The 24,682-nt window shown below is 40.4% G+C and overlaps 1 protein-coding gene across 2 annotated transcripts in view; it reads right to left on the bottom strand.

The window, feature by feature from the left end:
- Nucleotides 1-9,770: 9,770 nt before the first annotated feature.
- Nucleotides 9,771-24,682, bottom strand: part of nrsn1 (neurensin 1) — a 28,189-nt gene continuing 13,277 nt past the window's right edge. For both annotated transcript variants that reach the window (XM_039737245.1, XM_039737246.1), the window contains exons 2-3: nt 13,591-13,797; nt 9,771-10,283 (exon numbers count right to left, since the gene is read on the bottom strand). In XM_039737245.1, the coding sequence (XP_039593179.1) occupies nt 9,885-10,283; nt 13,591-13,788 (597 nt within the window). In that variant the 5' untranslated portion in view covers nt 13,789-13,797 and the 3' untranslated portion in view covers nt 9,771-9,884. The remainder of the gene's footprint in view (nt 10,284-13,590; nt 13,798-24,682) is intronic.

Here is a 24,682-nt window from a genome sequence, read left to right as displayed (position 1 = left end):
CAAGCTTTGTCCTCCACCTCCTGACTCTGGCTGCTGGCTCCTTTTATAAGACACCCAGAAGTGCTCCAGGTGCTTGTTGGTCTACTTCCAGCAACACTCCCGGGTGTGATGGAAGAGCTGCATCCAAGGGCTCTGCAGCAGCTGCAGTACCCCCTGGCAGTGCCCATGGAACCCAAAAGGGGTGAATCAAACTCCAGCTCCCATGGAACCCTGCAGGAGTCCGAGGCACTCCTTCAACTTAGGAGGGCTTCCACCTAGCACTCCATGGAAGGTAATGCTCTGGATAGGCTTGCTCCCTGGGTAGTTCCAGCATGGATGGCATCCTGGCTGGGCAAGGGCCCTGGGCGTGCGCCACAAAGGAAACAATATTAACACATATATGTTGTAAGAGACGGTCAGCAGTTCAACAAGGACGCCTCTCTGTTGGAAGGATGAGCCTTTTTAGAACACTGCCTCTTGCAAGACACTAGATGGCAGCTCCCCTGAAATGTAGCGGTGCCCCGGATTCCCACAGGGCATCCTGGGACTTGAGTTCAGTATCTCAGCCCTGTTGGGTGCCCTCCAGGGGGCTTTGGAATGAAGATGGGAGACAAGATCCTTGCCTAGCCCAGAAGTACTAAAAGGTCACGGGGACGGAAGCCAAGAATTACTGCCAGGCTGATTAAAGAACTTGAATTCTCCATTTGACCCGGAAGTGTGGCAAGTCACGTGGGAGGGAGAACAGAAGCACTTCCGGTTCAAGGAATATATAAAGGACTGTGGAACACCCAGCAGGTGAGCCAGAGTCGGCTGGAGGTGAACAAAGCTTGCTGGGAGCTGTGGAGGAGAAAGAGAGAGAACATTGTGTATTTGTGCTTAATTACTTGGCTGTGTTATTGTGGCTGTGGTGCTGGGAGGGCACTGTTTAAGAAGGAAATGATTAAAAACAACTTCTTGATGCTTTTACCCTGTGTCCTGCGTGTCTGTCTGTTGGGTTTAAGGGGCAGCAGTGACCTCTAGAGTCCGCAATGTATATAAATGACTGTGTGTGTGTGTAAAGAATGCACTAGAACAGGGGTCTCCAACATGTCGCTTGCGAGCTACCGATAGTTCGCAACCCCTTTTCAAATCCTACATAACTTTGAAAACTTGATTAGCCAAATTAGGGGTGGGCGATCTTTCCAAAAAATCATATCACGATCCTTTTAACACAAAATCAGAATTCACAATTTGAATTTCAATCTATCTTTTCAATGAGGCATACACTTAAGAAAACTCATCAAGACCTAAGTAACACTTTATTTTAAATATCAAACAAAGTTGAATTCAATTGTTCTCTCATTTGCTAGCTAAGAGGAGTTAAGGCACACGCACCAAAGTTGGGGAGTCAGTAAGGAAAGCCCCTACCCTTGGATCTTGGATTCGCACAAATAAATCGAAACCGCAAGCGAACTCTGATGCATAGCGAAATGAGAGAAGTCGCAAAATCAACCGGAATATTAAACCAAATTATAGAAAAAAAACCCAATCGGAATATTAAACCAAATTATAGAAAAAAAACCCAATCTAAATCCGTTAAGTAGTTCTCTCTTGAAAAGTGGACAAACATATTATATATTGATATATGATATATTATATATTAGTAAACCATCAAAATAATGTAAAGTCTCAATAGCATTCTTAGCATTTCTAGAGCTTAGTAGAGCCAGATAACTAGAAGAATCTTCACCAATCAGCTCTGAAAAAGTCTACTTTGTTTGGGTCTCCATACCTCTGTGAGTCTGACATGAATGTCATGAAATCAAAGTTCAGAATGAGACGGACAGACGGACATTGAAATGACTCCATAAGAGTGAACATAAGGGGGCTACACTCCACCGTACACCTCAGTGCCAGTCATCTGGCTAACTAAAAAACACAACTGGACCTGTGAATAAAGTGACACAGTGACTTGTGACAAAATGACAAATGAAGAAGTCACATCTGTGGATTAGGAATTGCATTGTTTTGTTTTGACAGCATTCATGTTTTAATTCAATGGTGTGAGATACACTAGACATACAAAATACATTTGCAAGTGAATTCAATATTTTTTGTGATGTTTTAATGCAAAATGTGAGTTGCGGACACCAACATTTTGTAAATGCAAAAAAAACACGAGGAGCTCTCGGCCATTTTCATTTTGTAAAATTAGCTCTCCAGGGGAAAAAAGGTTGGAGACCCCTGCACTAGAAGAACTGCAGCCTCAAGTGCAATGACACTACCAGAATCCTGTGAGATCCTTAGGTGGCAGGTAAACTGCTAATGCTACCATTACCAGTGACAACAACCCACCATTGATAGAAGGCACAATGCTCCAGTATTGCATATGGCAGCATTTCTCAACCTTTAAGTATTTGCCACCCGAGTTTTCATAATAGTTTTAATCGCGCCCCCCTAATGTTTTTTTTGAGAGGAGCCCATTAATACCAATTTGTTCTTTTTAAATTAATGATATATCATAGATGCATATTTTATTATACCTACTTAACTTTTGTCGACATTTATCTAACTCTATATTTATTTTTCTAGTATCAGAAGGTAGTTTAAGTTAATTTGTTTTGGTTTCAATAGATGTATTTTTCATATTTTTGATTCTTGTTTTCTTTTTTTCACATCTTCACGCCCCCCCTTTTTGTTACTTTGCGGCCCCCTAGGGCTGGGGCCCTCAATCACAGTCCTGGAGAGCCGCAGTGGCTGCAGGTTTTTGTTCTAACCCAGTTGCCTAATTAGAAAGCAATTCTTGCCAATAATTTAATTTCTTCACTTGTTAGTGCTTTAACTCTGCTATGTCAGGTAATTCTCATATCCTAGATTTTCTTCCCCTTTCTAAGGATATCATCCAAATGATTTGAAGGCTAAAATGGAGGAGTAATTCTCAGTCCTTCACATTTTTCTCTTCACATTCCTTCCAAGTATTTAATTAAACCCAATAGAGGATGATAAATACACACAGAGGTGTAAATGGTAAAAAGCTAAATGGAGAAATGCTGGTCTCATTTGTCATTTGCTTCTTATTGCTAATAAGGGGTGATTAAAAACCAAGAATCCAGCTGTTTAAGACTGAAATAAGCAATAAGGGTTCATAATCTTAACGAGCGAGACAACTAAAGTGAAGCAGTAGTGTTACTTGAGCAAAAAGAGCTTCTTATTAAGCAACTGGGTTGGAGCAAAAACCTGCAGCCACTGCGGCCCTCCAGGACCGTGATTGAGGACCCCTGCCCTAGGGGGTCTGCCCCACAGTTTGAGAACCACTGGCATATGGAGCCCTAGGTCAGGTGGCACCAGTGACATCCGTGTAAGTCCATGATACTGGGGGACAATGAGAACCATGACTGAAGCCCCCCATGCCTACAGGTGGCAGCACTGAAGAGACTTATTCTCTAATACACTGCATATCTCCCTGCTCTTCATTTCATTGGTCAGGTGTCCAGGATATTGCTGAGCCCTGTAATAGAAGACTAGCAGTCCAGGATTGCAGGAATACCTGGAGTCACCAGAGGGATTTCTGACAGGATTATCCCCAGATTCCCTTAACTATTTGCTGACTCAGGTGCTGGTGGTTGAGCTCCTTCTGGAAGCAGTTCCATGCAGGGACTTAAAAGTTGAACTTACAGCCGACAGTTGAAAGGCCCAACGCCAGTTCTGATCCTGGCATATACAGGGTGAATGTGAGTGACCAATTCACCTAACACATGGATTTTTTGTGGCAGATGACTAGGACCCCTGACTGGCTGGGACACCTTTATAGAAGGACTGGGGGAAAACCAATACCTTCCCTGGAACATGAGAAGGCAGCTCTCCTGGATTGCATCGGGGCTTACAAGCTCAACCCTGTGCATGCCCGTGACCACTGCCAGGGGGCGCCTGAACAATTCCTGAACCCTGGACTGTACCACTTCCACCACACCAGGAAGATCATGAGGGAGCACCTGGAGCACATCCGGGTGCAATATAAAAGAGGCCGCCTCACATGTCTGTCATGGAGCCGAAGTTGGGATGTAGAGGACAAAGCTTGCGGGAGAGGAGTGGAGGCGGCAGTAGAGGAGAAGAAAAGAAAGAAGAAAATGACTGAGCTCTTGTGTGTGATCTGTGCACTGTGTACAGTGCTGTATAGAAAAGGAGAAAAAGAAAATAAAATCGTGTGTGCTTTTGGGACTTGTGTGTCTCGGTGTCTGTCTGTGTCCGGACTGATCTTCCACACCGTCCTTTTACAAACAAGTTTAATTCAGTTCAAGGTTTTTGGACTGGAGCCGTTTTTTCAGCAGATCTGGATGCAAAGTTGGAACCAATCCTGAGTGGGATGCCAGTCCATTCCATGGCACACTCATTCACACCCCTTAGTGTGGGTGAGGAATTGTTTCATTTCTCCCATGCTTTTAGTGCGTATGGAATATGAGTCCTTACAAGGACCCTGTGCTTTTACTCACCACTACATCTACAAGATGTCGTCGGCTTTAGCCACCATGTCACATTCAGCTCTGCATCATTCACAAATTTGAGTTTTCCAGATATTTATTGATTTTTTTTTTCTTTTAATAAATCCATTGAAAAATAGACAGATGAAGTATTTTGAATCACAGATGTAAAATAAAGTAGTCGTCTTATCTGAGGCTCTCAATATCACACAGTTAAATAATCGTTAGAAGAATAATTCTTTTATTAGTTTTGTGAACAAGCGTTTTTTCTCACATTACTGGACAAACATGAACACAGAGAACCATTGCAGAACATCATTTGCCATGTATTCAACCAACATGGGGTTAAGAAAATGCACCGGAATCGGCTCTCCCACCAATGGATGATTTTTCTACAATTATTGGAGACAACCTTCTTTTTGGATAGTCCATTATGTTTGAAACTGAAGGTCTTGGAGCTAGCAGCACTGAACAGCAGGTGAGATGAATAAGACGTGTCTTCATTGTTTCCCAAGCCTTTGTCCTTTCTCCAGTGCCTCGTATTTCAGGATTGTGAGAAGGGGCTCCATGAGTGCTCAAGTGCCACCTGAATGGCCTTCTCCCTATGACAGAGATGAACTAAACTTTGTCCTGGGCAGCCACGGTGACATCTGATTTTTATTTCATTCTGAATGACTCCTAACTGGATTTCACTTCTTACTGGTCACCTAATATTTATTTGATTCCTCCTTCTTGCTCTCATCTGATGCATTAGAAATCTCTCTTTGTATCTAAAATATTTTAGAACCAGACTGGATCATTAGCTTGTTCATTCATTTATTTTCAAATCCACGTAATCCACTTCTGGGTGCCAGGGATGCCAGGGCCTATCCTGGTAGCAGTTGGCAGAATTCAAGAAAAATGATTATTATTATTGATAGGAATATTCCTGAAGTCCTCAATCTTTCTAACATAACACTTAATCCAATTCACTGCCATAGGGGCTGAAGCCTATTTCAACAGCAATGGCTGCAAGGCAGGACTCAACAGAGTACCAGTCCTTCACAGGACCCTCTCTCACATTGAAAGAAAGCCAATTTAGATCTGCCTTATCTTAACATGCAGCCCTCAGTGAGCGGGGAATCAACCCTTACAACATCTTTGGGGCAAATTTTGCTGTTTGACATCAGTAAAAGTACCCTAAATGTAATTTGCTCAGCATAAAAACTTTGTGACATTTCTTTCATTTTCCTAAATTAATGAAAAATAAAAAAAGTTAAACATCCGACCATTTGTTAAGCTTCTATTGAAAAAAGATTACCTTGCCATGTCTTTTGGGTCAGTTTTGACCCACTATTGACTTTAATGGATTTGACACTGAATTTAGGGCAGTTTGTTTGTTCACAACTCATAAAAACATCCTAAACGTTACGTGTTCACGAATTAGGAAGGATTTTAGTAAAGTGTGCTGAGCTTACAAAACCAAAGCAGTTTACAAATGGCACACTTCTGTGCAGCTGCCAGGGCCATATTAACGCATGGGCATGCTGGGCAGTTGCACGAGCATAGGGCTCCACGCTAATCTATGTATGCTGCGACTTGCTGTCAATAAACTAATACTATTCTATATTAAGTCTTTCAGGGCTGATGTTGACTTTTGTCAAAAGGAGGAGTTGCTGATGGTAATCAACTGTAAAGTGTGACAAAACCAACCGTTATGTTTCAGTTGGACTCTGGTTGGTAGAAGGAAAGGTAGCTTCATTGGTTTGACTGAGATTTCCAGCACTCATGTGAGTAGTAAGGTGCAAACAAGAGCAAAAATGGCACTGACATAAACAAATGCATAAAGCAAAATACTCCGTGGATGAAGTTTTGCCAATTGTCTCAAAACTGGACTATGACTTGCTGGACTCCAATTTTGATACAAGTGATCGAAAGCAAATGTGAGGGTTCCAGCTTCAGCTGACTGGTCCCCAGCTAATCATTGTACTGGCAATGTTCGCCAGGACGACTGCCACTTAACAATGATAAGAGGTAGAAACCAGATTACAATGCACTGCAGCCGTGACTACTGCTGCTGCTGCCGCAGACACGCGAAGAGAGCCTGGCAGCAAGCCTGCTGCCCATTCTTGGCAAACTGGCAGCCGCTGCATGCAGCAACAGACGTTTTATGTTGATTTCTGTGTGAAACCATTGCTTTTCAGAAACTGTTTTTTGGAAAAAATATTCAGCCCTCAAAGAGTTAAACTATAAATATTTGTTATTGTGTTACAAATGGACATTGGCATTCGCCTCTGATTTAGTATCACGGTCACCTCTGCAACCTCACGTGCCTGTGTGTGTACGAATCTCACTCACTACACCACGTAAAAGCGTATATGTTAACGTCACTTCAACTCAACTCTCAGCAAAGAAATTTCACAAATATTTTGTGTTGAACACTTGATTAATGAGAAATAATTCATAGTAATTTCATACTGTGCCATCTCCGTCCGTATGGCTATCCAATTGAGTATCATTTATATGGTGAAATTTTTGTGTTTTTCAAGGCTCATGTTATATCGTTCAAACGTTTGTGTTAATAAATCTTTTTAATGTTTAAACACTGATTTTGTTGGAAGTACCAATACAATAAATATATGTTTCATTTTATCAACCATTTACACTTTTACTCCTGTGAGCGGTTGTGTTGGTAGGGGCCACAGTGCACTGCTTTGCCCGGGGGGGCCTATAATGCTGTTAAGATGGCCCTGTCAGCTGCTACATATTTTGAACACTGCCATGTCCTTCAGGTCACCATTGACTTCAATGGATTTTTCCACTGCATTTAGGTGTTTATTTACAATCCTTATAATCATCTAAATGGCATCAGCTCAGTAACAAAATATGATGGGTTTTAGTAAAGTGCCCTAAATATACAATAAGCGAAAAAGTTTCAAAATGTCACATTTTTGTAAAGCTGCTGCACATTTTGAACAATGCCATGTCCTTCGAGTATGGCAAGCCGAATGAAACATTTAGAAACATTTCAAAATGTTTTTTAAGATTTCTGGAATTTTGTTATTATAATAAATTATATATTTTGGTAAGTTTGACCCACCATATTTCTAGCAAAGCTAAATTTCTCTTTGGTACAAATAAAGATCGATCATCTATCGATCCATCAATCTGCTTTAGTGGATTTTACTCTCCATTTAGGGGACTGTTGGTTTACATCCCATTCAAACACCGTAATGCCACATGTTATAAACCTTGTCACTACTACAGGTTAATCAATATAAAAGAGGTTTGGGGTAAAAACTCTCACATCCAAGGCACCTAAAAAAGGGTGTCGAATCGGGTCAAGAAAGACCCGGAAGGTGTAGACTTGAGTTAGCAGTCGAAGACATTGTAAAGGTGAGAGGGGTTAGGGAACCCCCTCTCACAAATTCAACTCAATTAGCAACACTCAATCTCTTTGTTATCTGTTACTAAAGTAATGAAATGAAAAATAATTAATTGGGTCAACTGTGGCAAATATTGTGCAGTTTATATACTTTGTGTCTATCAAATTGTACCCATGATCGAGTTCTTTCAGTCACTACCCAAATCTCATGACTATTGGTGAAGTTAGGAATGTAAAACGACCGATAAATGGAGAGCCTCTTCACTATGACCAACTGGTTCAACGTCAAAATGACAGTTGATATGTACATGTATAGGGTGGCATGGTGGCACAGTGGTAGCACTACTTTCTTGCAGTAGAGAGACCTGGCTTTGCATGTTGGGTCCTCCCTGCATGGTGTTTGCATGATCTCTCCGTGTCTGTGTGGGTTTCCTGCAGGTGCTCCAGGGCTCTCCCACTGTCCAAAGATATGCAGGTTAGGTGAATTGATGAAACGTGTGTGTGTTTGTCCTGTGATGCGATGAAATGGTGCCCTATCCAGGATTTGTTTCTGCCTTGTGCCCTATATTAGCTGGGATAGGCTCTAGCTACCTAGCTTGTCTGTATCAAGTTATATATATATATATATATATATATATATATATATATATATATATATATATATATATAGTGGCAGACTGCTGGGGCCCTTACCCAGCCCCGACCATGGAAGGACTGGGGGAGAGTGTATTTTCAAGACCGTTTCTCCCCTGGACTGTCAGAGGGAAGTCCCCTTGGCTCCCAGTAGGGCCACAGGTTATGAGCATGGAAGCTCATCCCTGCTGGTGCCCATGGCTAACACCAGGGGGCACCTGGACATTTGCAGGGCCCTATTTGAGAGCACTTCTGCCACACCCGGAAGCAGCTCGTTGGGCACCTAGAGTCCTTTCGGGTGCCCTATAAAAGGAGCCAGTCACCACCACTCAAGAGCTAGAGTCAGGAGAAGGAGGAGGAGGAGGACTGGAGGCAGATGGACTGGCGGCAGAGAAGGGACTGTGTTGGGTTTGGTGAGCCTTGTGTCTTGGTGATTTGTGCGCTGAATTGTAAATAAACTAAGTTGTGTGTGGTAATTATATAATTATATCCATATTATACTGTATATAATATGGATATAATTATATAATTACCACACACAACATATTATATATAATATGGATATAATTATATAATTACCACACACAACATATTATATATAATATGGATATAATTATATAATTACCACACACAACATATTATATATAATATGGATATCATAGTGGTTGGGCTACTGCCTCATATATTCAGCATCTTCCATTCCCTATGTCCCCATGTCTTCATGAACTTTTCACCAGTACTCCTGGTTTTATCCCATATCCCAAAAATATGACTGCTAAAAGAATTGGCACCTACAACTTGGTTTCATTTTGAGTGTGGGTATCAGTGTTTCCTGCTATAGACTGGTATTCTTTTATGAATTTCTTTGTGCCAAGTGCTGCCCAGTTCTGCCAGGATATGTTCACTCCCTGCAACCGTAAATTGGATTAAATCACTTTGAACGTGGCATGGTCTGCAATAACTATATGTATTAACTGTATAGATAAGAATGAAATAATTGACTATCACTGATGTCAAACCAGAAGAGATGACTATCCATCCATCCTTCCACCCATCCATTTCTGTTTAATGTAGCTCAAATTCATGAGGGTTAGTCTATTCACAGCTTTTTGGGCTTTGGGGCTATGAGGCCACACCATTTTACAACCATGTTTCCTATATGAAGATATGAAACACATAATGTAATATGTAAGAGCCATCTTCTTAAGTAAGGAACTTGTCACTTCTGTGAAACCACATCAAATGCGCATTGCTGAAATTCTTTTAAAAATGACCAACAGAAGACCAGCATCTGACCAGTGATATTGTGATAAATTAGAGCTCGTTGAAAAGTTAAGTGCACATGAATAAATGATAATTTATTAATTTTTCTTCTGCCACTTTCCTTTCTACTCAATCGTAGGGGGCTAACCTTTGGAAAAACAATTTGCCACTGACATCAACATTTAACATCAGGTCTCAGGAGGAGGTTGGACATTTTGCACCTTGGAGAGGGTGACGGGGATTCGGCTCTCTCCGGGTGTGGGTGCCTTGGTAATTGGGTGCGCCGATGCTTGCAGTTCCGCTATTCTCTCCTTAAACTTTTGCTGCAGATAAGTCTCCTCTTTAGAGTAGCTTTTAGCAAAGGCAGACATCAGAAGGCAGATTGCCATCAGGGTTCCTCCAACGCAGAACAGAATGGCCCCGACAAGCTTGCAGATGTCTAGAGCCTTGTTAAACTGGATTGCATGACTGTCGATGAAAAGTAATTCATCTTCCCCAAAGGCTTCAATCTTTGGTGGTACGACATAGCCAACTGCGATGACTATCAGGCCCGTTAAGAGAATGATGGTTCCTGACATGAGTCCGACCTAAGAGAAAAGAAAAAAATGGATTGGGTGATAAAGAGAACATGAAGTGTTGGGTCTTTTTAATGATGAATCCACAATCAGGCTCTTCAGGTATTTTAACATCCCCATCCATCCATCCATCCATCCATCGTTTGCTTTGCGCCTTCCCCCACCATAACCTATCATCTATGAGGGAGGAGCAAAAGCTTTAGATTTGTCAAAAATTGTCTGGTTTTCAGCTGATCTCGATGTTTGAGAGTTCCACTAAACCGAAAACATTGCTATCTTGATGATGGGTGTGTGTCTGTCTCTGTGTCTCAGTTTCTTCATGATAGCTAAAATGGCTGGACGGAAAAATGCCAAACTCGAAACTTAAGCCTGTTAAGAGATGTCGATGTGCTGATTAGTTTTTGAGCGAAATTGGGCAAAAGAAGAAGGCACTCTAATGGAACCATCAAATACCGTAATTCTGCAATTAATTATGAATTCGTCTCGTCAATTGCTATCGTAATGACCTATTTTATGATCAGAAAGGTCAGCTTCAGTGCAGTAAACAATTACTGAAATGTTAAAGAACAGTTCGGGAAACTTGGTTCCTAAGGCACAAAGCCTACTGGTGCTCACATCCAAATTTTTGTGGCTTATCTGGGTCCAGGTCACAAGAATAGCAGTCTAAGGAAATATACCTTGACATCTTTTTTCCTGACACCTTCTTCAACTTCTCTGGGGGGATACTGAGGCGTTTCCAGGCCAGTCAATAGATATAATCTCTCCAGAGTGTCCTTGGTCTTCCCTGAGGTCTCCTCCCCATCCTTATCAGGTCACCAAACCACCTGAACAGGCGCCTTTCCATGCAGAGGACCAGCAGCTCTACCTTGAGTTCCTCTCAAAGGTCTGCTTCTCACTCTGTCTCTAAGGGTGTGAGACAGACAGCATGCGAAGGAAACTAATTTCTGACACTTGTATCCGTGATCAAGTTCTTTTGGTCACTAACCAAAGCTCATGAGCATAGGTGAGATCAGAAACGTAGATCAATCTGTAAATCAAGGGACTCTTCACCAAGTCTGACATGAATTCGGAAGATGCTCAGTTACGCTTGTCAACCTCCTACTCCCTTTTTCCCGTCACTAGTGAACAAGAGCCAGAGACACCCATACATGTGTTTTCATTTTTTATTTTGACTTTTAATTTTAAATTGTTTTATTTATTTTTTACATAAATAAGTAAATACATAAATAAGGATTTTTGTTGATTTTTGCCTTTCCTTTTGGATTTATGACACAGTTGGATCAAATTCAGATGCACTTTGAGGATCAGTCAGTTCAGATCCCACACGCAGATGGTACACCTTGACATAAGGATGTGGATAATAACCTAACCTAACATAACCTTTGGCCTCTGCAATCCTAAAAAAGACTAAGAAGGTTACAGAACCCACCTACTGAACTCAGTTGATCGAAGGCTACAGTGTCTGCACTGCCCTCGAACCCACCTGAATGTTACGGCAAGCACACATTCTTGAACTTGTTTATTTTTGAATGAACTCAAACTGTAAGCAGTTGCAGATTTTGGTTCAAACCAACTTGTCGTTCACTGAATGAAGCTCTTTCAACTGATTGCTGCTGCTTGATGCCTTACTTAGGGACAGTTTGACTATATTTACAGTCTATGTTTACGAAAATTCACTGTTTGTTGCTAGATCTCTACCAGCACTGTCTGCTTGTATTCTCTATGGAGTGGCCTTCTCGTCCACTCAGGTCTACCAGGGAACAACATCTGGTGATGCCACCTCTATGTGGCATCAAGTCTCAATTCAGATATAAGTCTCACTATAATTTACTAACTGTCCCCTGTGACTCCACCCACATAGTAGTGAAACAGAACAAACTCTAAAAATCAATAAAAAATGTAAAAAAAAAGTAATAATTTGTATTGAGAAGAATTTATATTGATAGCTTTTGTATCCAAGGGCCTCTTGATATACAATATTTTTAGTTTTGCTATCAGTGGTGAGAATGTCTCAATTACTGTATAAGTATTCAGTTATAAGTCTCAATTATGTTATAAATATAGTCTAAATTTAAGTTATAAATATTCAGCTATAAGTCTGAATTACTGTATAAGTATTCAGTTATAAGTCTCAATTATGTTATAAATATTCAGTTATACAGTAAGTCTCAATTATAAGTATTCAGTTATAAGTCTCAATTCAGTTATAAGTCTCAATTATAAGTTATAAATATTCAGTTATAAGTCTCAATTCAGTTATGTCTAAATTATAAGTCATAAATATTCAGTTATAAGTCTCAATTCAGTTATAAGTCTCAATTATAAGTTATAAATATTCAGTTATAAGTCTCAATTACTGTATAAGTATTCAGTTATAAGTCTCAATTCAGTTATAAGTCTAAATTATAAGCCATAAATAGTCAGCTATAAGTCTCAATTCAGACTCTTGTGTAATTCCGAGTTGTTGGAACTGGCTGCCCACCTCCATCCGTACTGCTGACTCCCTCAATGTATTTGAGAAGCAACTGAAGACCCATCTATTCTGTGAATATCTGTCAAATAGGAAAAATAACTTTACTCTGTGGTACTTCATATTCTTGGTTAATTTAATTTTAATTGCTTTACTGATTATAATGTGTGAGTTATTACATCTTTTCACTTTTGACAATCAATTTTTGTTACCCATCCCCTGGTCTCCTAAGTGTGGGGCAACAGTGCTTCCAAAGTGAAAGTGGCTACATAAAATAGTTTATTTTCTCCATAATAAAAAGTTAAATTATATGGCTACATTATTGACCTTTTCAAAATGAACAGCTGGTTGAAAAAAATGGCTTAGTGAATTTGGGCAACAGAATAGAACAGAAAGAACTGTACATTATTCCATAATGGTTAAGAGAAGCACCCAGGACTCTAATTTTGGTGGACCAGTCCATCTATCTTTATTCTGAATCTACGTTTTCCATTAGAGAGTTGCCAGAATCTGCAGCCAACATAGGCATCAGTGGGCTCAACACAGGGAGCAAACCTGGAGAAATGCTAAAGTAGGAGACTACCACCACAATCTATCACTGAGGGCGTTGGCATGTGGCAAGCATCTAGAATAGGTGGGAGAAACCCATAAGAACATGAAGTCCACAAAGACCAGGGAGAACCCCAAATGCATTGAACTTGGACAGAATTGTACCTTAGCTTCTTTAAATTTAAAAAAAAATCCTATTGAAGTCATTTCTTTCTTTCGCTTCCCTAAATTTAGAAATCAATAGAGTATGCCCATCCCCTGTTAAATTTCTTATTTTTTCTTAATAGAAAAATCTCCCACCTTCCAGAGAACAGAGCTCCACCTGCTTGGTGATCTCTGAATCTGAAAATCTTCATCATGTTCCCAGATTGAGGCAGTGCAGTCTTCATAAAACTGGTGTAAGTATGATCGAACTCCATAGCGTCGATAGTTACCCTCAGCAGCACTGTGCGCGTGCTCAACCTTCTCTGACGCACAGATCTCTGAGCAGGAACGCATCCTTCACATCTGAAATAAATACAAAGAAATGAAGTGGTTGGGAACATGAGCTGACATCCACACCCAACACACGCCGAAATGACAGGCCTCTCAGAATGCAGTACATCTGTGAAAGCGTGTCACTCACTCACTCACTCACTCACTCACTCACTCACTCACTCACTCACTCACTCACTCACTCACTCACTCACTCTCTCTCTCTCTCTCTCTCTTCTCTCTCTCTCTCTCTCTCTCTCTATCTCTATCTCTATCTATCTATCTATCTACAGTCATATGAAAAAGTTTGGGAATCCCTCTCAATTCTTTGGATTTTTCTTCATCATTGGCTGAACTTTCAAAGTAGCAACTTCCTTTTAATATGACATGTCTTATGGAGACAGTAGTATTTCAGCAGTGACATTAACTTTATTGGATTAACAGAAAATGTGCAATATGCATGCATAAATGTGGGCACCCCAACAGAGCTATGATATCAATACTTAGTTGAGCCTCTTTTGCATATCTAACAGCCTCTAGACGCCTCCTATAGCCTTTGATGAGTGTCTGCATTCTAGATGGAGGTATTTCTGACCCCATTCTTCCATACAAAATCTCTCCAGTTCAGTTCAATTTGATGGCTGCCGAGCATGGACAGCCTGCTTCAAATCATCCCATAGATTTTCGATGATGAATTCAAGTCAGGGGACTGTGACGGCCATTCCAGAACATTGTACTTCTCCCTCTGCATGAATGCCTTTGTAGATTTCGAACTGTGTTTTGGTTCATTATCTTGTTGGAATATCCAACCCCTGTGTAACTTCAACTTTGTGACTGATGCTTGAACATTATCCTGAAGAATTTGTTGATATTGGGTTGAATTCATCCGACCCTCGACTTTAACAAGGGCCCCAGTCCCTGAACTAGCCACACAGCCACACAGCATGATGGAACTTCCACCAAATTTGACAGGAGGTAGCAGGTGTTTTTCTTGGAATGCGGTGTTCATCTTCCGCCATGCAAAGCGGTTTTTGTTCTGACCAAATAACTCAATTTTTGTCTATCTATCTATCCTGTAGACTACACTAAAATTAATATCTATCTATCTATCTATCTATCTATCTATCTATCTATCTATCTATCTATCTATCTATCTATCTATCTATCTATCCTGCCAACTACACTAAAATTAATATCTATCTATCTATCTATCTATCTATCTATCTATCTATCTATCTATCTATCTATCTATCTATCTATCTATCTATCTTGCCAACTACACTAAAATTAATATCTATCTATCTATCTATCTATCTATCTATCTATCTATCTATCTATCTATCTATCTATCTATCTATCTATCTATCTATCTATCTATCTATCTATCTATCTATCTATCTATACTAAAATTAAAGTCTATCTATCTATCTATCTATCTATCTATCTATCTATCTATCTATCTATCTATCTATCTATCTATCCATCCAGACAACTACACTAAATGTTTAGTTGCAACCAGTTTTTTATGGTTTGTCTGCCATCCCTAAGCCTAAATGTCAAACTCTGCCCATGGTTATTTTCTGCTATGTTATGTTATAGGTGGCCAAGATATTTTCTATTGTAGTTAAAGGTTTTGAGAATGAGAAATAAAAATCCACACACTGTGCAAAAAATAAGGTTTTAAGTTTAAAAGACAGCACAGTGTTTGAAATAGTCTATTCAAAACATGTTAATTTGGATGACTCAGTTGCAGCAAATGATAAGTCAAATTCTAAAAAATTAGAAAGTGTAATGTAATTTTTGACACTTCTTTTGTCTGGCAAATTGCAGAAATATGGGCTACATATCTCAGGTCTGCCTCAGAATTAACACCAACAGTTTGAGATCTGTTTGAACCTGATAATTCCCCTCATAGAGAATGAATGTCAGTTTATGCACCTACTGTACATTGATCCAATTATAGATACTAATGTAAAAATGCCTGATTTAAAAAATAATCCACTTATCCCTCCATAGAAAAGAAAATTTAAAAAAAAATTAACAATTGATAACAGTTAATGTGAGAGACATAAGAAGGGAAAAATTACAGACAGACAGACAGACAGACAGACAGACAGACAGACAGACAGATAGATAGATAGATAGATAGATAGATAGATAGATAGATAGATAGATAGAACTTTATTTGTCCGCAAGGGGAAATTAGTTTTTTTTACAAAAGCTCTTTAAATAAATAAATAACATAACTAGGAAGATAAGTAAGTAAATATATAAATACACACACACATCAGAATGACTGTAAAGCAAGAAAATTCAAAAGGAAGAAAAGTTCTGATTTAGCTGCCACAGTCACAGTGAGGCAGAGACGAAGCGGAGTGTTAGGAGTGAAGGAGATCCTGGTGTCAAACTGTCATTGAGATGGCACAGCAGAGAATGTTTAGTTGGTTTTCGACCCCTGATCCTGAAAACATTAATATCTCGATGATGGGTGTGTGTGAGCGTCTGTCTGTCTATCTGTGTCTCAGTTTCTTGAGGATGGTCGAGAGCTAAAACAACTGATCTTAAAAATACCAAACTCGAAGCTTACGCCTGTTAGGAGATGACGATGTGCTGATTAGTTTTTGAGTCAAATCGTGCAAGAGAAAGAGGCACTCTACAGGAACCCTCAAATACTGTAATTCTGCAATTAATTATGAATTCTTCTCGTCAGTTGCTATCGTAATGACCTATGTTATGATCAGAAAGATCAGCATCGGAGCGGTAAATAATTACTGAAATGTTAAAGGAGTAGTTCAGGCAACTTGGTTCCTACGGTGCAAAGTCTACTGACGCTCACGTCCAAATTATTTTTCTCCAAATTGAAAAAAATCACAGCAGATCACACTGAACATCAATACAATAATTACATTTTTTGACATTAATGGACTTGTTAAGAAAGAGTTTGTTCCCCTTGAAAAGACTGCTAATCAGTAATGCATCAGTGGATGGTACCTCACCTGGCCAGGAGGTCATAATAAAGGAAGGACACGGATGGACATTGTTGGTTTGTGGCACCTTTCACAGTCGGAAGGCCATTATGAGGGAAGGACAGAAGGCGACTGCCTGCTGAGGCTTTGTGCTCCCCCAGCACACCGGTTGGCAGTGTTCCTCTGGAATGACTCCAGTTTGGACACCGGCAGGGCTACATGGGAGCTGAAGTTCTCCTGGGCAGCCATGTTAGGGTTCTCAGGTGTCACTAGGGGGAGCTGCTGGGAGTGGCTCTGCTGTTATGGAGACTTTCCACCAGACCTGGAAGTGCTTCTAGGTGGCAATACTGTTTCACTGGAAGTACTCCAGGGTTTGTGTTAAAAAACAGCCACTGTGCCTCATCCCGCAGTCAGTGTCGGGAGGAGAGTGGAGTTGGAAAAAGAAAAGAAATGAAATAAAAAAGAAATGTGACTAATTTATTTATCAGGTCATTAAAAAACAGGCATTTTATTTGGATAAAACCTTCTTTCCTTGAACCCGTGACTGTGTGATCCAGTTGTGTCTGGGTGTGTGGGGTGCAAGTGCACCCCCTACAGGTCACAAGATACATTACATTAACTGTATATTCTCACAGTAAAAAAGAAAATATAATACAATAAATGGATAAAATACTTATATTAAATAGGTACTCACTCGCAAATTTACATTTAAGCAGTGTTTTACCTGTCAATATCAATTCATTGTTTCAATGCGCAGAGCCATTTTATGAATAACTGTTGGATTGCTGTATATCCATAATGGTACTGCATTCTGTGGAGGCCATTTGAGTCCAGTGAGCTCATTGTCATGTTCAAGAAACCAGTTTGAGATGATCTGATCTTTGTGATATGACACGTTATCCAGCTGGAAGAGGCCATCAGAAGATGGGAACACTGCGGTCATAAATGGATGGACTTGGTCAGCAACAATACTGTGGCATTTAAACAATGCTCAGATGGTACTAAGGGGCCCAAAGTGTGCCAAGAAAATATCCTACACACCATTACACCAGCACCACTAGCCTGAACTGTTGATTCAAGGCAGGATGGATCAATGCTTTCATGTTATTGATGCCAAATTCTGAAATTAACATCCGAATGTCACAGCAGAAATCGAGACTCATCAGACCAGGAAAGTTTTTCCAATGTTCTGTTGTCCAATTTTGGTGAATTGTAGCCCTCAGTTGCCTGTTCTTAGCTGACAGGAATGGCACCCACTGTGGTCTCCTGCTGCTGTAGCCCACCTGTGCTGTGTATTTTGCACACGTTGGTTTAACAAGTGGTTATTTGAGTTACTGTCACCTTTCTATCAGCTCAAACCAGTCTGGCCATCAACAAGGCATTGTCGCCCAGAGAACTGCCGCTCACTGGATATCTTCCCTTTTTCAGACCACTCTCTGTAAACCCTAGAGATGTTTGTGTGTGAAAATCCCAGTAGATCAGCAGTTTCTGAAATACTCAGACCAGCCCGTCTGGTTGTTCAGAGTCACTTCAGTCACCTTCCTTCCACTTCCTGATGCTCGGTTTGAACTTCTGCAGTTCGTCTCAACAATGTCTACAGGCCTAAATGCATTGAATTGTTGTCATATGATGGGCTAATTAGATATTTGCAGTTGTGCCTAATAAAATGGCCGGTGAGTGTATATGTCTGGCCTGGTTGTGCCTCAGTATCCCTGGAGGTGTTGGAGAAGGTGGCGGGGAAAAGGGACATCTAAGCACCTTTGCTCAGACTACTGCGCCCAAATAAGTGACAGAAAAAGGACGGATGGATAGAATGGGCAACTTAACATCCTTCCATCCATTATCCAACCCGCTATATCCTAACTACAGGGTCATGGGGGTCTGCTGGAGCCAATGCCAGCCAACACAGGGCACAAGGCAGGAAACAAACCCCGGGCAGGGTGCCATCCCACCACAGGCAACTTAACATTTATCATCATAATTAAAGCCACATACATAAAACACGTTAATGCTTTCCACATTAGGAATACACTTTGTACAAATCCTAATTGCAAGATATTTAAAACGTGACATTGCCCCACAATCCAGGTCAAAAGCCTCCTTCGTTCTAATGGAAGACGACGCACAGACTGTCTTGTTCCCATTTAGCATAAACCACGAGTCTGCTCTTTGGCACGCGGCCACAGTTAGTTTATGAGCCTCCTGTTGTTATATAACCATCTTCATTTATCAAGTCACAAAACATTTCATTGGGATGAACGTTTGCACAATGTTACGGGAGGGCCTGAGCTGTGAGTCAGCCCTCATCTGCATGTGAATGACATTCCTAAATGTCAGGGTGCCAGTTATTGTTAAAAGGCAAACAGAGTGCAGCTAGGAAGGCAACAGAGATTGGCAGCATGCAACTACTCCTCCACTTGACCTGGCACAAGCAGTGATTTGTGGCAGCAACCTTGACGTACTCCTTAATGTTAAACGTTTAGAGAACAGATTCTTCTAAATCCTCAGTCCTGTACTCGGAAAGTAACCCATTTATTACGATTCTTTATTTAATATCAAATCGAAGCCTAAGGCGACACATGGTGATAAATGACAAGCTCTCCTGGCTGCCATATGCTCCTGTCGGAGCACTTTCATGTTGATTTGTTGATAAATTGGGTGGCAACACAAAATGGGGACCTGCACGGAAATATTAAGACTTGGCATGTTATCAGGCATTGATCAAAACTACTTGCTTTGCAAAGTCATTTGAGTCAACACGACAACTTACTGCTTTATATGAATTTATATGGTGGGCACGGTGTTCTCTTGTGCTGGCTGGGCTGTTACAATCTGTGTACTCAACTATAGAACATCACATTAAACTTTTATGATTTGTTTAGACCGTTTGTTATTTACAACAATATGCTTCCTTTTTGGCTAGAAGTAATTGTTTGAATGAAGTGCCAAAAGTAATAACCTGCCAAATATGAACACAGTAGTAAAATTATTGCAGATATACAGTGATGGAAATAAGATTGCATTGAACACGTTAACATTTTCCTCATCAAATATATTTCAAAGCAACTGCTTTAGAACACCTCTGTTTTTTCCATTTTTAGGGAAAGTATAATGTCTTGATGTTTTATGAAATCAAGACATAGAACAAATAAACAATGGCAAATAAAAAAAAAGTCAAGGAATCTTTAATTGTACAAGATTTTTGATTCATCAAAGTAGCCTGCACCCTTTACTGACATAACAGCCAAACTGTGGTAAGGCTTGTGATTCAGAATGCTAGTCACTCTGTGCCAGTCACCACCTCTGCCCCCAGACCATCACACTTCCTCTCCATGTTTGACAGTTGGTGTCACACACTGAGGGACCATCCTGTCACCAACTCGACGCACGACAGACACCCTGTGTGATGAACCCAAGATTTCTAATTTGGATTCCTCAGTTCGTAAGACTTTCTTCCAGTCTTCAGTAGTCCACAGCTGGTATTTCAAGGCCCTGTTTGGTCCTTTAAGGAATGGCTTTTTTTCGCCCTGTCAAACCTGCAGCACAAAGTCTGCTCTTCACAGTACAAACTGATATTTGCTTTTGATGACCTGCACTGTTAAGCTGTGCTGAGAGGCGCCTGTGATTACACAAGCTGGTGACCCTCACAAACTTGTCTCCAGATTGACTGGTGACTTTGCCTCTGCCAGATCTCATCCTATCCAGGGGCGGCTCTAGGCTCGTGGCTGCCCTGGGCAGAGAACGAATCTGTGGCCCCTTCGCCAGCCAATATCAATATGGTATCTTATGCATGGCGGATGGCCACGTCTGTTGCGGACACTGCATAGCTGCCTCGCGCTCATGACATAAGCGTTTAACTTATGATAAAGTTCAGGATTGCACCTTCCTGTGATGCAATGAAAGCCTCCTGAGTCGCCTTTCTCTTTCGTTTTGAATAACCAGATTCTTGTACTCGAGATCTCTTCATTTTGCTTACAAAGGGTATGCAAATGTCTTGTGTCCCCTATCCAACCAGATATTCACTATGACTATTGCGCTAACACTAATACTTTATTCTGTGGTGGGCTGGCACCCTGCCTTACACTCTTTATTGGCTGGGATTGGCTCCAGCAGACCCCCGTGACCTTAGGATATAGCAGGTTGGATAATGGATGGATAATACTTTCTTAAAACTAGGTGAAACATTAACTTGTAAGACAACTTGCCGACTTGCACTAGCTTCGCTTCAGCTGTCAGCTGTGTCGTTATTTCCTCTTTCTGTTTTATATTCAATATTTATTGGCGTGGCGGCCCCTGGGATTTGGCGGCCCTGTGCAGGTGCACAGTTTGCACATGCCTAAGTCCGCCCCTGTCCTATCAGATTCTCTTCCAGTTTCCAATTGCCTTTGGATTGTGTAGGACACCACTGGATTCACAGACACAATTTCTCTAAATGAAAGGCCTACACTTCTAAGGGTAATAATGCTCTGTCTCATGTCATTTGTTAATTGACGTGTTCTTGCTATTATCAGTGTAATATTGTCCAAGTCGTACTTCTGTTCCAACTCTGCTTTAAGACACACAGAGGGGTTTTAAAGTAATCGACAGAAGTTGGGACACCCGTGCAAATTGTTTGCTTCAAATTGCAAGGCTTCATTTACTTTAAATGCTGCAGAACATCTACAGAGTGTATAACGTATTAGTTGTTACCTAAAGAAGGCCCATTTGTAACATTCTGATATTTCCCTTTTGCTAACCAGAACATTACATTTAAACCTCTGGCAGCTGATTGCTTACCTTTTCACAATTTCAGTTCATTCATTGCATTTTAACTGATGAACTTTGAAGCAAAACTGGCACAACGGAGGTGTTTTAAAACTTTTGACCAGTAGTGTATACACATGAAATTCAGACTGGACACTGGTATTAATTAACTCAAAGAAGTCATATGATTCCAATCTATTAGAAAGTGAAATGACACAGGGAAAAAAAAACATATTGAGCATAATACGAAAAAGCACTAAAGCACCTCCTTCCACTACTTAGCTCTCCTACTTGTGCTGGGTTAGCATATGTTGGTCAGTCAGTATGTCTCGAAAGGATTACACACCTCTAAATGTGAGACAAATCATTTGTTACCTAGTTGTCACACAAGTAACATCTCATGATGGGTGGAGTCTAATCAAGAGGGAAGCAGACAGATTCTCAAACCAGACTACACATCTGGGGACAGATTAGTGACAAAATCCTGCACTGCAAAGGCTCCATCTACAGGGCTTCATCCTAAAACACCTGAAACCAATTCCTCCAGTCCGTGCATTTTTTTAATGCTGCCAGGGTTTCAGAATGGTGGCCAAAAAGTGCAAAAAGGCTGTGTTGTTTTTAACAGAACAGAACATAAATACTGTCTACGGAGTGTGTAAATGGGCGCCAACAATTCAAAGACAGGGGAGTGACAAACATAACAGAATTAAAGGGTCTCGTTTAAAAATCAAAAGGGGATGTACACTTTTTATAGAGGCACAGACCATTTTAATTTTATTAAACATAGTTGAACATAGTTAGAAGAGACTGCATGTAGCATATTTCAGAGAAAGTGTGCTGAAAACAAAAATGCATGCCAGAAATGATGTTACTTATGCAATATTAAACAGCGAACGGAGCAGGTGCACACTCGATTTGACTTCAAGCCTCAAACAAGTCATGTGTTTAATGCATAATTGTTTAAAAGTATAGAAACATCAGACTAAAAATAGTGTGCTCTCATAGAAATTAAAAAACACATTAATTAAAAAAAAAATGAAGTTGCTTATTTTTATGTTTACTCATTGTTGAGGACCCCAGCGGCTGGATCAGGCCAAGGGGACTCCCGCATAACACCTGGCTGCGGCAGATAGATGGTAATTTCCGGAGTGTGGGACTGGACCTGGGGGTTTGCCAATCGGGATCCCGAGAGGTTTCGTTGTGTGGTGGGCACAGCAACATGCTGAAACCAGTGCATGCTCCCCAACCTGGCTTGACCTGACCTTTTTGTCATGCATATGGAATTTCAACAGACAAAGTGCTGTGTAGATTTTGATCCATGTAATGCAATTTAAAAAAATTCGATCACGGGCTTTAAATAGCATACGCTAATATCACAAAAAGCCATTCATAAGAGCGCCAAGGCTCTGTTCACTCTTTAGAATTGTATGCATGACGTCATTTCTGGCAGATGTTTTCAGAAAAATGCCGCATGACCTCTCTTCTAAATGCTGCTCAATGATGCTAATTTAAATAAGCTCCGTCCCCTTTTTTAAAAGTACAACACCCCTTTTGAATTTTAAACACACCCTTTCTCTTCTCTTAGGTTGGCCACACCCTGTTTTTCAATAGTTGCCGCCCACTTTCACATGCCATAGACAGTGTGCAGGCATGGATGGACCTTCTAGCAGAACAACAGTCCTAATCATACTCAAAGGAGACTCTCTGGTGGTTCCAGAGGAAAAAATAAAGGTGTTGGAATGGCCCAGTCAATCACATTTGTGGAAAGAACAGAAGATCAAAATTCACTAGCAGTCTCATCCCCCTGCTCCACCAAAGCTAAACACCTTTGTAGAAGAATGGGCCACAATCCCACCTGAACACTGGGAAAGACTTGCATTATCAAACAAGAAGTGTATTGACGTTGTCACTGCACGCAATGGATTCTCCACCAAGTATTAAATTCCAGTTAGCATTTTCAATGCTTTTTTTCTAAGTCATTCCACTTTATTGCAAATAAAATTTCTATGGATTGGAATTTTAGTTTGTTTAGCTGTGTCATTTTTTATATGAGTTAACTAGCTGTGCTACCCATCTAACATCTAAATTACAACACTCATCTCAGCGTTAACATCCAGTGCTTCATCTACTGGATTATGTTTTGTAATGCATGTAGTAATAAGATGCATTGCATTTGTTATTTCAACAGGTGGCACATCACAAACATCTGTAAATAATAAAATGCATTACTACAAATATTACATATGCACCATTTTTCAGAAAAAAAAAGCAATGCATATACTGTATCTCTGACACATGGAATGGGATTCGTAAAAGCACAGTTAATTTTGGTGATATTCCTGTTGGAATGACAAATGCAACATATGTTATATACCATTTAGTATGGAATATATAAGAGCAGTGTTAATGTTTGTAATGTGCCATCTTCTGGAATGACAAATGCAATGCATATGTCTCTGTTACATGCCATATGTAATGGGATTCATAAAAGCAGTGTTAATGTTGGTGATGCGCCATCTGTTAGAATGAAAAATGCAATGCAATGCATATATCTCTATTGGGATTGTGTGGCTATTAGCTAAACAAGAGGGATTGATTGGTCTTCTCTTATTTATCAAATTTCTTATGTTTCTTATATTTCTATGTTATATGCCATTTGCTACATTTTAATAAAAGCAGTGTTAATGTTTGTGATGTGCCATCGGTTGGAATGACAAATGCAATACACATGCCTTTCATATGCCATTTGATGTGTTTTTCATAAAAGCAGTGTTAATGTTTGTGATGTGCCATTTATTGAAATGACAAACAGTGCAATTTATTACTGCAATGGTTCATGATGCGTCATCTGTTGGAATGACAGTATAGTAACTTCATGGACACACAGACACTTATCCTTTTATTAAGGTGCACACCAATGTCTGGTCTAAATTTCATGCGCATTACTTTAATGGAAATTTGTTTAATGAGATGTGTCAAACTTATTTCCTCCACTGTATAGTAACTTGTGTTACTATAGGGCAGTAGGACGCCGGCAACAGGGTGCGTGGACAAGGTGGGAGAGCACTCTCCAGCGTAGGATTACATGGTCGGACATCATGCATGGAGATTTCTTTCGTGTCCGGTTCCTGGTGCAGGCGGTCTACGATGTCCTGCCAAGTCCAGCAAACCTCCACGTCTGGGGAAAGAGTGAAACATCATCCTGCCCA

This window comes from Polypterus senegalus, chromosome 15, assembly GCF_016835505.1.
Source record: "Polypterus senegalus isolate Bchr_013 chromosome 15, ASM1683550v1, whole genome shotgun sequence".
Taxonomy (NCBI): domain Eukaryota; kingdom Metazoa; phylum Chordata; class Cladistia; order Polypteriformes; family Polypteridae; genus Polypterus; species Polypterus senegalus.
Note: the sequence above shows the minus strand (reverse complement) of the source record. Positions and strands in the feature narration are given on the sequence as shown.